Raw genomic sequence first — 16,966 nt, 5'->3', positions numbered from 1 at the left:
GCTCTGAAAACTCAAATTAGCTTTTTTTTTTGCACATAAATCTTGAATTTTATCAACCAAAATGAAGAGCAAAATCACATAATGAGTCAAAATATGTATGCCAACATCAAACACCACATATGCATCAGTAATAATACGATTTGGATTATTTTCTGGGCTCTTATGAGTGTTTTAACAAAAAAAGTCAATAGGCGGATTTTCTTTTTTTTTCCAAATCAGAGGTCAACTTTGAAGGCCTGTACAGCCACAAAGCTACAAGATCCAACTTGCTATCATACCATTTTATACTCCAGAGATATGTAGCTTTCAGAAAAATATTGTGAGAATTTGCCCCCCCCAAGTGGTAGTGACGACCCCCTATGGCTCATGGACTACATCAGTCACCAGCCACCCGACAACCCCCTCAAGTGCTTTTAGATAGATAGATAGATAGATAGATAGATAGATACTTTATTGATCCCCAGATTAACACCATCCAACCCCTTAGACTGGGAGACAAGCTCTTGCAGATGGGTGTGGACGCTCACCTGGTATCCTAGATTACAGATTACCTGACCGAGCGGCCACAGTTCGTCAGACTGAAGAACTGCCTCTCTGACACTGTGACCAGCAGCACCGAAGCTACACAGGGACTAGTGCTCTCCAGTCCTGTACCCCCTGCACACAGGGACCAGTGCTCTCTCCAGTCCTGTTCACCCTGCACACAGGGACCAGTGCTCTCCAGTCCTGTGTCCTGTTCACCCTGCACACAGGGACCAGTGCTGTCCTGTTCACCCTGCACACAGGGACCAGTGCTCTCCAGTCCTGTTCCTGTTCACCCTGCACACAGGGACCAGTGCTCTCTCCAGTCCTGTTCACCCTGCACACAGGGACCAGTGCTCTCTCCAGTCCTGTTCACCCTGCACACAGGGACCAGTGCTCTCCAGTCCTGTTCACCCTGCACACAGGGACCAGTGCTCTCCAGTCCTGTTCACCCTGCACACAGGGACCTGTGCTCTCCAGTCCTGTTCACCCTGCACACAGGGACCAGTGCTCTCTCCAGTCCTGTGTCCTGTTCACCCTGCACACAGGGACCAGTGCTCTCCAGTCCTGTGTCCTGTTCACCCTGCACACAGGGACCAGTGCTCTCCAGTTCTGTTCCCCCTGCACACAGGGACCAGCGCTCTCTCCAGTCCTGTGTCCTGTTCACCCTGCACACAGGGACCAGTGCTCTCTCCAGTCCTGTTCACCCTGCACACAGGGACCAGTGCTCTCCAGTCCTGTTCACCCTGCACACATGGACCAGTGCTCTCTCCAGTCCTGTGTCCTGTTCACCCTGCACACAGGGACCAGTGCTCTCTCCAGTCCTGTGTCCTGTTCACCCTGCACACAGGGACCAGTGCTCTCTCCAGTCCTGTTCACCCTGCACACAGGGACCAGTGCTCTCTCCAGTCCTGTGTCCTGTTCACCCTGCACACAGGGACCAGTGCTCTCTCCAGTCCTGTTCACCCTGCACACAGGGACCAGTGCTCTCCAGTCCTGTTCACCCTGCACACATGGACCAGTGCTCTCTCCAGTCCTGTGTCCTGTTCACCCTGCACACAGGGACCAGTGCTCTCTCCAGTCCTGTGTCCTGTTCACCCTGCACACAGGGACCAGTGCTCTCTCCAGTCCTGTTCACCCTGCACACAGGGACCAGTGCTCTCCAGTCCTGTGTCCTGTTCACCCTGCACACAGGGACCAGTGCTCTCCAGTCCTGTGTCCTGTTCACCCTGCACACAGGGACCAGTGCTGTCCTGTTCACCCTGCACACAGGGACCAGTGCTCTCCAGTCCTGTTCCTGTTCACCCTGCACACAGGGACCAGTGCTCTCTCCAGTCCTGTTCACCCTGCACACAGGGACCAGTGCTCTCTCCAGTCCTGTTCACCCTGCACACAGGGACCAGTGCTCTCCAGTCCTGTTCACCCTGCACACAGGGACCAGCGCTCTCTCCAGTCCTGTTCACCCTGCACACAGGGACCAGTGCTCTCTCCAGTCCTGTTCACCCTGCACACAGGGACCAGTGCTCTCTCCAGTCCTGTTCACCCTGCACACAGGGACCAGTGCTCTCCAGTCCTGTTCACCCTGCACACAGGGACCAGCGCTCTCTCCAGTCCTGTTCACCCTGCACACAGGGACCAGTGCTCTCTCCAGTCCTGTTCACCCTGCACACAGGGACCAGTGCTCTCCAGTCCTGTTCACCCTGCACACAGGGACCAGTGCTCTCTCCAGTCCTGTTCACCCTGCACACAGGGACCAGCGCTCTCTCCAGTCCTGTTCACCCTGCACACAGGGACCAGTGCTCTCTCCAGTCCTGTTCACCCTGCACACAGGGACCAGTGCTCTCCAGTCCTGTGTCCTGTTCACCCTGCACACAGGGACCAGTGCTGTCCTGTTCACCCTGCACACAGGGACCAGTGCTCTCCAGTCCTGTTCACCCTGCACACAGGGACCAGCGCTCTCTCCAGTCCTGTTCACCCTGCACACAGGGACCAGTGCTCTCTCCAGTCCTGTTCACCCTGCACACAGGGACCAGTGCTCTCTCCAGTCCTGTTCACCCTGCACACAGGGACCAGTGCTCTCCAGTCCTGTTCACCCTGCACACAGGGACCAGCGCTCTCTCCAGTCCTGTTCACCCTGCACACAGGGACCAGTGCTCTCTCCAGTCCTGTTCACCCTGCACACAGGGACCAGTGCTCTCCAGTCCTGTGTCCTGTTCACCCTGCACACAGGGACCAGTGCTGTCCTGTTCACCCTGCACACAGGGACCAGTGCTCTCCAGTCCTGTTCCCCCTGCACACAGGGACCAGCGCTCTCTCCAGTCCTGTTCACCCTGTACACATCTGACTTCTGCTACAACACCGAGTCATGCCACATGCAGAAGTTCTCTGACTATACTGCAACGAGCAAGAGGACAGGAGCCTGGTGGAGGACTTTCTGCAATGGTGTAAACTCAACCACCTTCGAAGACCAAGGAGATGGTGGTGGATTTCCGCTCTGCTACCAGGTCAAGTCAAGTCTTTATTTGTGCCATTTTGCCATACAGCGTACAGGCACATTGGAATGCTTGTGCAGATCACTCCGTCATATTAACAAAAGACAAAAACACTCATTAATTATTCACACAATTAAAAATCCACTTCTAAAAAGCAATAAAATTAATAAATACAAAGTGCACTAGTGCCAGCTTGTCCCCCTAGGGATACACAGCAAGATGAAGTAGGTGTGTGTGTGTGTGTGTGAGAGCGTGTCCGCGCACGGTCCTAATGTGTCAAGTCCGCGTCTGAGGTATATTTTAAACCAGATACAATGTCCTTAGCCAGCAGTCTGGTGGCTGCTGGGTAGAAGCTATTTTGAAAAGGCAATGTATTTGCCTTATGCTCTCTGGTCTATGATGTCTCAGCTTCTCCACCTAAACAGAGAGTGACCAGGGTGATGTGTAAACAGAGAGTGACCAGGGTGATGTGTAAACAGAGAGTGACTGGGGTGATGTGGGTCCTGGAGAATTGATTTAGCTTTGCTCCTGCAGCGGACTGTGTACAGGGAGTCTATGGAGGGGAGCTTTGCTCCTGCAGCGGACTGTGTACAGGGAGTCTATGGAGGGGAGCTTTGCTCCTGCAGCGGACTGTGTACAGGGAGTCTATTGAGGGGAGCTTTGCTCCTGCAGCGGACTGTGTACAGGGAGTCTATGGAGGGGAGCTTTGCTCCTGCAGCGGACTGTGTACAGGGAGTCTATGGAGGGGAGCTTTGCTCCTGCAGCGGACTGTGTACAGGGAGTCTATGGAGGGGAGCTCTGTTCCTGTGGTCCTCGCTGCTGTTTTAATAATCCTCTGGTGGGCCTTCTTCTCCTTTACTGTAGTGTTGCCATACCACACAGAGTAGCAGTCTCATAGGCGTAGCCACAGGCCTGGACGGGCCTAGGCCTGCCCTCTTGTCAGTCTTGCCCGTCCAATTAAAGGGCTTTCCTTTGCTCAAGTTCACCATCTAAAAAAGATGCGCATGTCAGCACTCCAATGAGAGCTCAAGTGAACACACAGAGCACACAGTGAGGTGAAGCACACACTAACCCACACATTTCCCTCCCGGGATCAAAAGAGTATACAGTATATACTTATACTAACCCGGCGCAGTGAGCTGCCTTGTTACAGCAGCGCTATGGGAGCAGTGAGGGGTCAGGTTACTTGCTCAAGGACACTTCAGCCGTGCCTACTGGTCGGGGAGCAGTGAGGGGTCAGGTACCTTGCTCAAGGGCACTTCAGCCGTGCCTACTGGTCGGGGTTCAAACCGGCAACTCTCCGGTTACAAGTCCAGAGTGCTAACCAGTAGGCCACGGCTGCCCCCCCATACACCAATGAGCACTCTAGATGTACATAGGCCTCTGCTTCACACACCAATGAGCACTCTAGATGTACATAGCCCTCTCCTTCACACACCAATGAGCACTCTAGATGTACATAGACCTCTCCTTCACACACCAATGAGCACTCTAGATGTACATAGCCCTCTCCTTCACACACCAATGAGCACTCTAGATGTACATAGACCTCTGCTTCACACTCTAGATGTTCATAGCCCTCTCCTATATACACCAATGAGCATATTGAGGGATAAAGCAATAATAAACAATAATGTCCATTCAATCAATAATATAAAAAAAAAACAATGACATGGTAAGACTACATTAAGGAGAATATCAATAATAAACAATAATGTCAAATTAATCAACAGCCTAATGGAAATAAAACAATATTATACAAACCATAACACATAAGAAGCGCTTAAAGAACTAAGTGCATGATTATATGCTTATAATTTACATATATAACAGATGGAGTCTGAGGGTGTGTGATTCAGACACTGGAACTTTGGCCTTAACATGATTGATGTTAGCCAATGACTTTTGATCCCTGTACGGCCCATCATCTATAGAACAATCAACACATCTGATCTGGATACGGCTGCTCTCCCTTGACGCCTGTCACCCTCACGTTCCCCTCAGACAGAAAGAGTTTCCTGTGTGCAGTGTTTGGGTCCTGGGTGAGCTCACAGGCGTCTGCACACACAACACACAGAGCAGACAACACCCATCACAAATGGGTCATACATCTTCCCTTTTTCTTATCAAATTTGCTCTTTTGATCAATTAAGACACATGAAACCATCTCCCCTTTTACTAAATTAAGAATTTAGAGAAGTATTTTTTTTTTACTGAAATTTAAATGAGTTTGTTACTCGTATTACTCTGTTTATCTTGTGTAAAACATGAACGACTTCAGCAGACAAGATGACTGATCCACATTTGCTGCTTCTGATCTAACGTTACCCGACCTTAGCAGTGTTTCCCACAATTGTGTTCCGTGTTTCCATTGCAGATGTATTCTTTACAGTTAATAGCTTACTGTGTAACTCTCCTCACATTCCTCCTTATTTCTTATTATATTATTTTAATCACGCAAGAGTTCAGGCTACAATTTAAATGGACATCTTAAATGCGTTTCTCTATTGTTTCCATCTCATAAACTCCACGTGGTGCAGTAGGCGCATTTTTGTTCACCTTTCTGCTCTTCTTCGCCTATTGCACAAATTCCTCGTTATATTCATTTTACATTCTTACAACATAGCCACAACACAACACCAATATGCCTACATAGCCTTGGCACAGACACGCACAAGTTTAACTCGAGAGAAAAATGCAGATTTCACTTTCCAAATAAAGAACCCTCCACAAATAGCGTACAATATAACAATTTGAGTTATTTGCACTAAGCTATGTTTACATCGGAATTGACATCCACGGTGTTATGGGTTCATTTGTCTTCAACAGAACATATAATTTATCTTTGGAACACCTTATTGAGCTGGTTCTTCAAAGGTAAAAGTTTGAGAACTCATGTACAAGGCTACTGTTTGATTTGAAGGGTTGAGACTACAATAAATATGTCTACAAATTATGTTCATTGTGTGTGTGACGGTTCAGTACTGTTCACATTGACATTTTAAAAGCAGACATAAATGTAACTCACAAACATGACTTTCTTTAGTAACTAATTACTTTTGATATACGGTAATGGGTAAAGTAATTCAATTACTTTTGAAAGAAGTAACTAGTAACTGTAATTTTTACACGGCTCTTCACAAGGCAAGTAGAACACTCCATTGACTTGAATGGGATTTCCCAAAGTTCTAGTGGTCATTATTTCCGAGGAAAGGACCTCTGAAAAAAATAATGATGGCTGTCAATGGCAATGGAGTTTGTGCTTCTAATTCAGGTATTTCATATCACTACCAGATCACTATGCAAGGACTGAAACTTCATTCAAAAGTGAAAGCAGACGGTTGATCAGCTGTGTTCTAAAGAATGTTTGATTCAAGTACAGCGTGTGTTGTTTCGAACTATTTGTTTCAACAAATGCCACGATGAACGGTAACAAATAGGCTAGCCTATGTAGGCTAAAGTCATATCGTGGGGAGCCGTGTTATAAGTGGGATAATGTATAGTCCCTTCAGGGCGGAACAAGACCCCTCCACTGTGCGTCGGGGTCCGGTTCGCCCTGTCGGGACTTATTTTCCCAATAATGACCGGCGTTCTATACATTATCCCTTACCTAATTACTCATTTCCAGTAACTTGCCCAACACTGATTAAGACACATTAAACATTTCCTTTGGTCTTAAAAGTTTCCTTTGGACACTTGTAGGTTATCTGTACAAAATTAGGATAAACACGATCTGTACTACTGAATTTGGATAAACGCTATCTGTACTGAATTAGGATAAATGCCACTGTACTACTGAATTAGAATAAACAGTTGAAGGCTATCCACACTACTGAATTAGGATACATGCCACTGTACAACTGAATTAGGATAAACACTTGAAGGCTATCTACACTACTGAATTAGGATAAACTCTTGAAGGCTATCTACACTACTGAATTAGGATAAGCACTTGAAGGTTATCTACACTACTGAATTAGGATACATGCCTGGAGGCTATTTGGGATAAACGCTTGGACAATAATAACATTGATCCATACACTATATAACCTACCCCATTTTGGGACTGAGTGTACTGCATAATAACTGTGTGAGTAATGGCCTGACATTTACAGTCTATCACACTGTATCACATTGTGACAGCATCTTACTGTGGGGGTATTGTGGCAGTAACGTCTAGTCTTCGTCTCAAGAGAAATAAATCAGCAGCATAGAAGAACAGAGTATAGGGCCGTTCACACCTGTAATGATAACAATAACGATAACCATAACCATAACGATAGAAGCGTCCACACTGACCAACTGTAAGAAAAGTCTCTATTTGTGTTGATGAATGTGACGGCTAACATTTGATGGATTCTGATTGGCAGTCAGCTTTTTGTCATTCTCAAAATCGTTCACAAAATGATCCCCAACAATATCGTTCTTCATGTCATTAAATGATCTCCAACAATATCGTTCTTCATGTCATTAAATGATCACCAACAATATCGTTCTTCATGTCATTAAATGATCTCCAACAATATTGTTCTTCATGTCACTAAATGATCACCAACAATATCGTTCTTCATGTCATTAAATGATCTCCAACAATATCGTTCTTCATCTCATTAAAGTTATAGTTTACCGGTATATGTGGAGGTCGTCATTCATATGAGCTAAAACAATATTCTTTTGTCGTTATAGTTATCGCTCTATTTATCGTTCTTGGTGTGAAAGGACCAAATCTCATAGAGTATCACTTACATTTCTCCTTTCCTTTCTTCAGCGTGCGTTTGGAACAGTTATCAATACTGTAGGAGGAGAAGATAGAAACAGATGTCAGTGATCAAATAAGACTTTGGTTTGGTTTCTGACCTAAAATATAAAGTTATTTTAATGAATTCAGCTCAATTGCTAGATTCTCCCACATACACTACCATAGCATTTCAATAAATCGCCCCCTAGCATACTACCATAGCATTTCAATAGATAGCCCCCTAACATACTACCATAGCATTTCAATAGATAGCCCCCTAACATATCCAAGACCAAACATACTATATCCTGAGTTTTTCTGACTGAACGAATTGTCTTTATGTATCTTCAGTAAGCCTCTCTCTTCAGCCCACGTGTCTTCAGGCCATTTATGGGATTTTCAAAACTCACGCCACTTACTTGACTTTCATTTTCACTCGTCCCTCAGGCAGTGCTGATAGAATCTGTAGCCCAGCGTCTCCTGGATGATTGTAGCTCAGGTCCAGTTCAGTGAGGTGGGAGTCAGGGTTTGATGTCAGCGCTGAGACTATAAACTCACATCCCCTCTGTGAGATGAGGCACCCAGAGAGCCTGAAGGACACAAACATATTCTGTATCAGGAAATGTGGTCATCCCTCAATACAAAAGATCAATACAAAACAGGATGTGGTCATCCCTCAATACAAAAGATCAATACAAAACAGGATGTGGTCATCCCTCAATACAAAAGATCAATACAAAACAGGATGTGGTCATCCCTCAATACAAAAGATCAATACAAAACAGGATGTGGTCAGCCTTCAAAACAAAAGATTAATTCAAAACAGGATGATGAACATCCCTGCTGACAAAAAACAGCTAAAAAACAGCTTATTCTGGTAGCTGGTTTCAGCTGGTTGAATGTGGTTTTACTTTTATTCAAGTGTTGCTGGTTTAGCTGCTTGGGCCACAAGCTGGACATGCTGGTGTGATGATCATCTTATCAATCTGCACATGCTGGTGTGACCATTTTATCAATCTGGAGATGCAGGTGTGATCTTCTTATCAATCTGGACATGCTGGTGTGACCATTTATCAATCTGGACATGTAAGTGTGATCTTCTCATCAGTCTGTATGACCATCATTAGCTGGTCAGGCTGTTTTTTTTTCAGCTGGGATGTTTACACAACCATCAGTGTATCTCTTAGTACAAACACAAACTCAATACAAAAGATCCATCATCAATACAAAACAGGATGTTGAACATTTGCTGTCGCACATTCATGTCGCAGCACAAACACAGACCTCATCAGCTCCAGTTTACAGCTGAAGTGTATAAATACATGAATACCAACCTCAACAACTCCAGTTTACAGCTGAAGTGTATAAATACATGAATACCAACCTCATCAGCTCCAGTTTACAGCTGAAGTGTATAAATACATGAATACCAACCTCATCAGCTCCAGTTTACAGCTGAAGTGTGTAAATACATGAATACCAACCTCATCAGCTCCAGTTTACAGCTGAAGTGTGTAAATACATGAATACCAACCTCATCAGCTCCAGTTTACAGCTGAAGTGTATAAATACATGAATACCAACCTCAACAACTCCAGTTTACAGCTGAAGTGTATAAATACATGAATACCAACCTCATCAGCTCCAGTTTACAGCTGAAGTGTATAAATACATGAATACCAACCTCAACAACTCCAGTTTACAGCTGAAGTGTGTAAATACATGAATACCAACCTCAACAACTCCAGTTTACAGCTGAAGTGTATAAATACATGAATACCAACCTCAACAGCTCCAGTTTACAGCTGAAGTGTGTAAATACATGAATACCAACCTCAACAGCTCCAGTTTACAGCTGAAGTGTATAAATACATGAATACCAACCTCAACAGCTCCAGTTTACAGCTGAAGTGTATAAATACATGAATACCAACCTCAACAGCTCCAGTTTACAGCTGAAGTGTATAAATACATGAATACCAACCTCAACAGCTCCAGTTTACAGCTGAAGTGTATAAATACATGAATACCAACCTCAACAGCTCCAGTTTACAGCTCCGATGTCCCAGAGCAGCACACAGCTCCTTCACTCCAGAATCGGTCAAGTCATTGTTGGTCAGATCCAGCTTCTTAAGATCCATCTTTGTAAGGTGGGAGTTGTCTGAGTGGAGAACTGAGGCCAATGCTTTGCAAGCACTACTTGTGAGTTCACAGTCAGCAAGTCTGCAAGACAACACATACATTTTGTATTTGAAATATTTAGGTATATTTATCCCAATAGATATTTACTTGAGGAGACCACACACATGTTTGTATAAAACGTTATTTTGTAAATATGGAAATTGATGGATTATTAAAATCTAGCAGTTTTTATATTGAATTCATTTATGTACTCTGTTATAGGAAATGAAGTGTGATGAATTTTATATCAAACATATACTGTACATGTGTACGCATCTCTGGATACTGAATTATTTTCCAAAAATTGAAATTGCCAATGACATTCCCTATGCTATTGCACATCTAATTTAACTTGGCTAACCTCAATATGTCCAGTCTGCAGTTAGTGTACTTCACTTGGCTAACCTCAATGTGTCCAGTCTGCAGTTAGTGTACTTCACTTGGCTAACCTCAATGTGTCCAGTCTGCAGTTAGTGTACTTCACTTGGCTAACCTTAGTTTGTCCAGTCTGCAGTTAGTGTACTTCACTTGGCTAACCTCAATGTGTCCAGTCTGCAGTTAGTGTACTTCACTTGGCTAACCTTAGTTTGTCCAGTCTGCAGTTAGTGTACTTCACTTGGCTAACCTCAATGTGTCCAGTCTGCAGTTAGTGTACTTCACTTGGCTAACCTTAGTGTGTCCAGTCTGCAGTTAATGTGCTTCAGTCCACCAGACAAATATTCCACTCCAGAATCCATCAGAGGATTAGAGCTCAGGTCCAACTCTCTCAGCTGTGAGCTTCCTGACTGGAGAACTGATGATAGAGTCCTACAGGAATGTCCACTGAGACCACAGCCAGCCAGTCTGCAGTCAGAAGACAGACAGAAGAGAATCAGAATCACCTGTTAAGCAAGTAGCTAGATGGATACCTGTTAAGCAAGTGGATTTATAGTTTGTGGTGTGATATGTCTCAACAACAAACTACACTGAGACAGTTTGGTGTGTTTATAATTTGCTTGGTGGTAATAAGGAGGACAAATGGCTGTCTGGTTAAAGACTGCATACTAACATCAGTGTATGTGTGTGGACAAATGGCTGTCTGGTTAAAGACTGCATAATGACCTCAGTGTATGTGTGTGGACAAATGGCTGTCTGGTTAAAGACTGCATAATGACCTCAGTGTATGTGTGTGGACAAATGGCTGTCTGGTTAAAGACTGCATACTAACATCAGTGTATGTGTGTGGACAAATGGCTGTCTGGTTAAAGACTGCATAATGACCTCAGTGTATGTGTGTGGACAAATGGCTGTCTGGTTAAAGACTGCATAATGACCACAGTGTATGTGTGTGGACAAATGGCTGTCTGGTTAAAGACTGCATAATGACCTCAGTGTATGTGTGTGGACAAATGGCTGTCTGTTTAAAGACTGCATAATGACCTCAGTGTATGTGTGTGGACAAATGGCTGTCTGGTTAAAGACTGCATACTGACCTCAGAGTATGTGTGTGGACAAATGGCTGTCTGGTTAAAGACTGCATACTGACCTCAGTGTATGTGTGTGGACAAATGGCTGTCTGGTTAAAGACTGCATACTGACCTCAGTGTATGTGTGTGGACAAATGGCTGTCTGGTTAAAGACTGCATACTGACCTCAGTGTATGTGTGTGGACAAATGACGGTCTGTTTAAAGACTGCATAATGACCTCAGTGTATGTGTGTGGACAAATGGCTGTCTGGTTAAAGACTGCATACTAACATCAGTGTATGTGTGTGGACAAATGGCTGTCTGTTTAAAGACTGCATACTGACCTCAGTGTATGTGTGTGGACAAATGGCTGTCTGGTTAAAGACTGCATACTGACCTCAGGGTCTCTAGTGTGCATGTGTGTTTCAGTCCAGCAGACAGACACTCCACCCCAGCATCACACAGGGGATTAGAGCTCAGGTCCAACTCCCTCAGGCATGCACTTTCAGATTGGAGATTAGCGGATATAACCCCACAGGATTTTTCACTGAGACCACAGCCCTTCAATCTACAATGGGAGGAGACACATACTTCAACTTGATTTCAACTTAAAAATTAATTAATTAATTGTTTTCAGTTTATTACACAGCTCCTCATGATCCTGCAGACAGTTCCATCAAAAGATATGGGCCATCACACTGTTCAGAGGTCCCGTAACTACGATACATGGAATGGGAAAATATTCAGACTTACCGAGCCTTTCTGCAGCTCCTCAGCACAATGAGCAATCGTTCGCGACCCTCCTGGGACGTCCTGTACATGGTTAGATCAAAGTCATCCAGTACTTCCTCTGACATCAGAAGTATGAACGCCTGTAATGAACACTGGGCTGGGGTCAGCTGCTGACCAGATTTCACATACTCTTTAGTGTTCTCATGAAGTGAGCTGTCCTTCATTTCAAGTAAACAGAGTAACAGATTCAGGCATCTCTCAACAGAATTACTGCCCTCGCTTAGAATCTTCTTGATGTACTCAGTGGTTGTCTCGAGACTTGCAGAGATGTCCTCTACCTGAAGCAGTAGGCCTTCCAAGAGTTCTTGATTGGACTCCAGTGATATTCCCAAAAGGAAGCGCAGGAAAAGATCTAGGTGTCCATTCTTGCTCTCTAGGGATTTGTCCACTGCTCTAGTTAACAGAACGTGCAATGACATCTCATCTTGGCAGACATCGTCTTCATGAGGTTCTTTGGGTCTCTCCTCTTCTTGGCTGCTGGTACTTGGCACTGTGAAGGACTCCAGCGCCTTATGGTTCTTATTCACAAAACTATAGAACACATGAAGAGCTGCCAGAAAGTCCTGAACACTCAGATGAACAAAGCAGTAGAATGTTCTTTTGTAGAACATACGGTCTTTCTTGAAGATCTCGGTGCACACCTCAGAGTATTCTTTAATTTCACTGTCCTCAATGCCACTTTCTCTCAGATCTTTTTTGCTAAACACAATGTTCTCCTTTTCTAGTTGTCTAAACGCCAGTTCAGACCATCTCAGCATGTGTTCTTTGTGTCTCTGCATTAGCTTGCTTCTGTCCGTTTCACTTTGCCCAGACCATCTCAGCATGTGTTCTTTGTGTCTCTGCATTAGCTTGCTTCTGTCCGTTTCACTTTGCCCAGAACATATCTGGTTCTTCCTGTTGGTCTGGATGAGAAGAAAGTGGATGAACAGTTCAGTCATAGTTTTTGGAATATCCATATTGCTGTCAGGAGACAGCATGTCCTGAAGCACGCAGACAAGAATCCAACAGAAGACTGGTATGTGGCACATGATGTAGAGGCTCCTTCTTGTTTTGATTTGTGAAATGATTTTGTTAATATGGCTATTTGAGAATCTCCTGCTGAAGTATTCATCCTTCTGCGTGTCATTAAATCCACGTATTTCTGTCCACTTGTCCACATAACGAGAAGGGATTAGATTGACTGCTGCAGGCCATGATGTGATCCAGATGAGAGACGACTGGAGCAGATGCCCTTGAATGAGATTTGTTAGCAGTTGACTCACAGATGATGTCTGTCTCAAGTCATGCTGCCTCTGTTCACTTCGGAAATTCAGCTCAAGTTTACTTTCATCTAGACCATCAAAGATGAACAGAATCTTTGAGTTCTTATCCATCTTAACAGCATTCAAGTCCATAAGTTCAGGGTGGAAGTATATCAAAAGTGACAAGAGACTGTACTCCTCTGTTTGAAGTAAGTTCAGCTCTCCGAAAGGAAGCACAAAGATTAAATAAATATCCTGATTGGCCCTTTCTTCTGCCCAGTCTAGACAGAACTTCTGCACAGACACCTTTGTCCTTCAGTTCAGCCTTAAGTTGCTGTTGGATGGCAGATTCTGTTTGACAAATACAGACTTTTTTATGAAGAAAGCAAATGAAAGGCTAGGAAAACATGCTCTAGGCTAACATGAACAACACTGGGGACCCTACTGTGATTCATCCTGACGCAACGTGGTGAAAAGTGCGATGCAAGTCTTATTCATATCGTACGAGTCTTATTCATATCATACAAGTCTTATTCATATCATACAAGTCTTATTCATATCTTACTCATATCGTACAAGTCTTATTCATATCGTACATGTCTTATTTATATCGTACAAGTCTTATTCATATCGTACATGTCTTATTCATATCGTACAAGTCTTATTCATATCGTACATGTCTTATTTATATCGTACAAGTCTTATTCATATCGTACAAGTCTTATTCATATCATACATGTCTTATTCATACAAGTCTTATTCATATCGTACATATCTTATTCATATCGTACATGTCTTATTCATATCGTACAAGTCTTATTCATATCGTACAAGTCTTATTCATATCATACAAATCTTATTCATATCTTACTCATATCGTACAAGTCTTATTCATATCGTACATGTCTTATTTATATCGTACAAGTCTTATTCATATTGTACAAGTCTTATTCATATCGTACATGTCTTATTCATACAAGTCTTATTCATATCGTACATATCTTATTCATATCGTACAAGTCTTATTTATATCGTACAAGTCTTATTCATATCGTACAAGTATTTTATTATTTTACAAGGCAAGACAAAAGGTGTGGTCTGGCACATGATCCAAAAATCTAAATCTTACACCCTTTAAAAATTATTACGGCGCTGAGCAAAAGAAACCTGGGCTATAGTGAAAGGCTCGTATAAAGCAGCACAGCTGAAGATGCCTATAGTGAAAGGCTCTTATAAAGCACAGCTGAAGATGCACTGGGCTATAGTGAAAGGCTCGTATAAAGCAGCACAGCTGAAGATGCACTGGGCTATAGTGAAAGGCTCGTATAAAGCAGCACAGCTGAAGATGCACTGGGCTATAGTGAAAGGCTCATATAAAGCACAGCTGAAGATGCACTGGGCTAATGTGAAAGGCTCGTATAAAGCACAGCTGAAGATGCACTGGGCTATAGTGAAAGGCTCGTATAAAGCAGCACAGCTGAAGATGCACTGGGCTATAGTGAAAGGCTCGTATAAAGCACAGCTGAAGATGCACTGGGCTATAGTGAAAGGCTCGTATAAAGCAGCACAGCTGAAGATGCACTGGGCTATAGTGAAAGGCTCGTATAAAGCACAGCTGAAGATGCACTGGGCTATAGTGAAAGGCTCGTATAAAGCACAGCTGAAGATGCACTGGGCTATAGTGAAAGGCTCGTATAAAGCACAGCTGAAGATGCACAGAAGAGGTCAAATATGATCCAATCCACACAAAGTAAAGCTACTATGTTTAAGTGACTCAGGCAGGTAAAATGCATTGATTTTGATATTGCTAATGTACTTACCAGATCCCTTATCCATATCTACCGACACCGCTGGGCCACTGAGGACAAGAGAGATATAAAACAAAGGTTGTACGTTTTGTGGATTAGGTTACAGTGAAGTTCTACAGATCTGGGCAGAACTCTCTAGAACACTCTACACCTCTAACCAATGTACCTTAAGGGCAACTATCCTATATCTTCTCACCTCTAACCAATGTGCCTTAGGAGCAACTATACTATATCTTCTCACCTCTAACCAATGTACCTTCGGGGCAACTATCCTATATCTTCTCACCTCTAACCAATGTACCTTCGGGGCAACTATCCTATATCTTCTCACCTCTAACCAATGTACCTTCGGGGCAACTATCCTATATCTTCTCACCTCTAACCAATGTACCTTAGGGGCAATTATCCTATATCTTCTCACCTCTAACCAATGTACCTTAGGGGCAATTATCCTATATCTTCTCACCTCTAACCAATGTACCTTAGGGGCAATTATCCTATATCTTCTCACCTCTAACCAATGTACCTTCGGGGCAACTATCCTATATCTTCTCAGCTCTAACCAATGTACCTTAGGGGCAATTATCCTATATCTTCTCACCTCTAACCAATGTACCTTCGGGGCAACTATCCTATATCTTCTCAGCTCTAACCAATGTACCTTAGGGGCAATTATCCTATATCTTCTCACCTCTAACCAATGTACCTTAGGGGCAACTATTTTACCTCTTCTCCAGCTCTCCCTCCAGTTTGTCTGCAAGGTCATTGTGCTTCATCTTCTTCAAGATGAGCAGTGTTATCCTCAGGGCACCTTCACTGCCATAGGCCTCCCTCATTATGCCTGCAGTATCTGGGGGATCACATTTCTCCAGCTTCCCTTTTGGAATACGATCAAACCCCTTCAGCGCCCCCTCAGTCAGGTACAACTGGAACGTCTTCAGGTCTTTGGCAGTTAGATCTTCTAGAGTGCCAAGGAGAAGCTCCAGGGGGTCCATGTTGTGCCTTTATGAATCCCTGAATCAGAGGACAGCCCTGACAATCAGAGATTTCCAATCCATTTTAGTCTACTGATTATACTGCAAGGATTTGCAAAGATTGCAAAGAAGTGAGTTATAAACCTAACAGCAACGACTGTAGAAAAACAGAGGTTGTTTCCAGTACAACTGAATAAAAACACAACTTAAAAGAAAAGAAAGAATATTTGGTCTAAAAACAATAAAGAGTCTTAATTGGATGATAACGTGTTAATAAACGTGTGGCCGGAGGGGGCCGTCTCACAACTTCAGGACTGCTTTGAAACAACAGACTGGGATATCTTCAAAACAGCTGCCACCCACAACAACCACATTGACATTGAGGAATACACAGACACTGTGACCTCCTACATCACCAAATGCATCAATGATGTTACAGAAATAAAACACATCACCACTCGGGCCAACCAGAAGCCATGGCTGACAGGAGACGTCCACAGACTGCTGAGGGCCAGAGACAAAGCCTTCAGAGCTGGAGATGTAGCTGGCCTAAGAACAGCGAGGGCTAACCTGTCCCAGGGCATCAGGAAGGCAAAAAAGGATTACACAGACAAAATAACAACACACTTCAAAGACAGCAGAGATGCACAGAGCCTATGGCAGGGCATACAGGCCATCACTGACTACAAGCCTGCGCCACGGAGCTGTGAGAACAACACCTCTCTGCTAAATGACCTGAACAGTTTTTTCGCCCGTTTTGAAGCACAAAATG

At 44.0% G+C, this 16,966-nt stretch overlaps 2 protein-coding genes across 3 annotated transcripts; both read right to left on the bottom strand.

The window, feature by feature from the left end:
• Positions 1–4,752: 4,752 nt before the first annotated feature.
• LOC121718843 (NACHT, LRR and PYD domains-containing protein 12-like) lies at positions 4,753–13,559 on the bottom strand. 2 transcript variants are annotated; one of them, XM_042104170.1, is made up of 8 exons: positions 12,996–13,559; positions 12,133–12,929; positions 11,777–11,947; positions 10,603–10,776; positions 9,787–9,975; positions 8,172–8,342; positions 7,761–7,807; positions 4,753–5,072 (listed from the first exon to the last, which is right to left on the bottom strand). In XM_042104170.1, exons 1-8 carry the CDS (start codon positions 13,542–13,544, stop codon positions 4,954–4,956), a joined length of 2,217 nt encoding a protein of 738 aa, XP_041960104.1. In that variant the 5' UTR covers positions 13,545–13,559; the 3' UTR covers positions 4,753–4,953. The 2 variants fall into 2 exon arrangements, with proteins under 2 accessions (XP_041960104.1, XP_041960105.1); XM_042104171.1 differs by lacking the exon at positions 12,996–13,559 and having other exon boundaries at positions 12,133–12,989.
• Positions 13,559–16,463, bottom strand: LOC121719006. The gene is made up of 3 exons (XM_042104504.1): positions 15,947–16,463; positions 15,233–15,270; positions 13,559–13,763 (listed from the first exon to the last, which is right to left on the bottom strand). Exons 1-3 carry the CDS (start codon positions 16,213–16,215, stop codon positions 13,570–13,572), a joined length of 501 nt encoding a protein of 166 aa, XP_041960438.1. The 5' UTR covers positions 16,216–16,463; the 3' UTR covers positions 13,559–13,569.
• Positions 16,464–16,966: the final 503 nt, after the last annotated feature.

The sequence above is a fragment of the Alosa sapidissima genome, chromosome 9, assembly GCF_018492685.1.
Source record: "Alosa sapidissima isolate fAloSap1 chromosome 9, fAloSap1.pri, whole genome shotgun sequence".
Classification (NCBI taxonomy): domain Eukaryota; kingdom Metazoa; phylum Chordata; class Actinopteri; order Clupeiformes; family Clupeidae; genus Alosa; species Alosa sapidissima.
The sequence above is the reverse complement of the archived record's forward strand: the minus strand, read 5'-3'. Positions and strand labels throughout refer to the sequence as shown.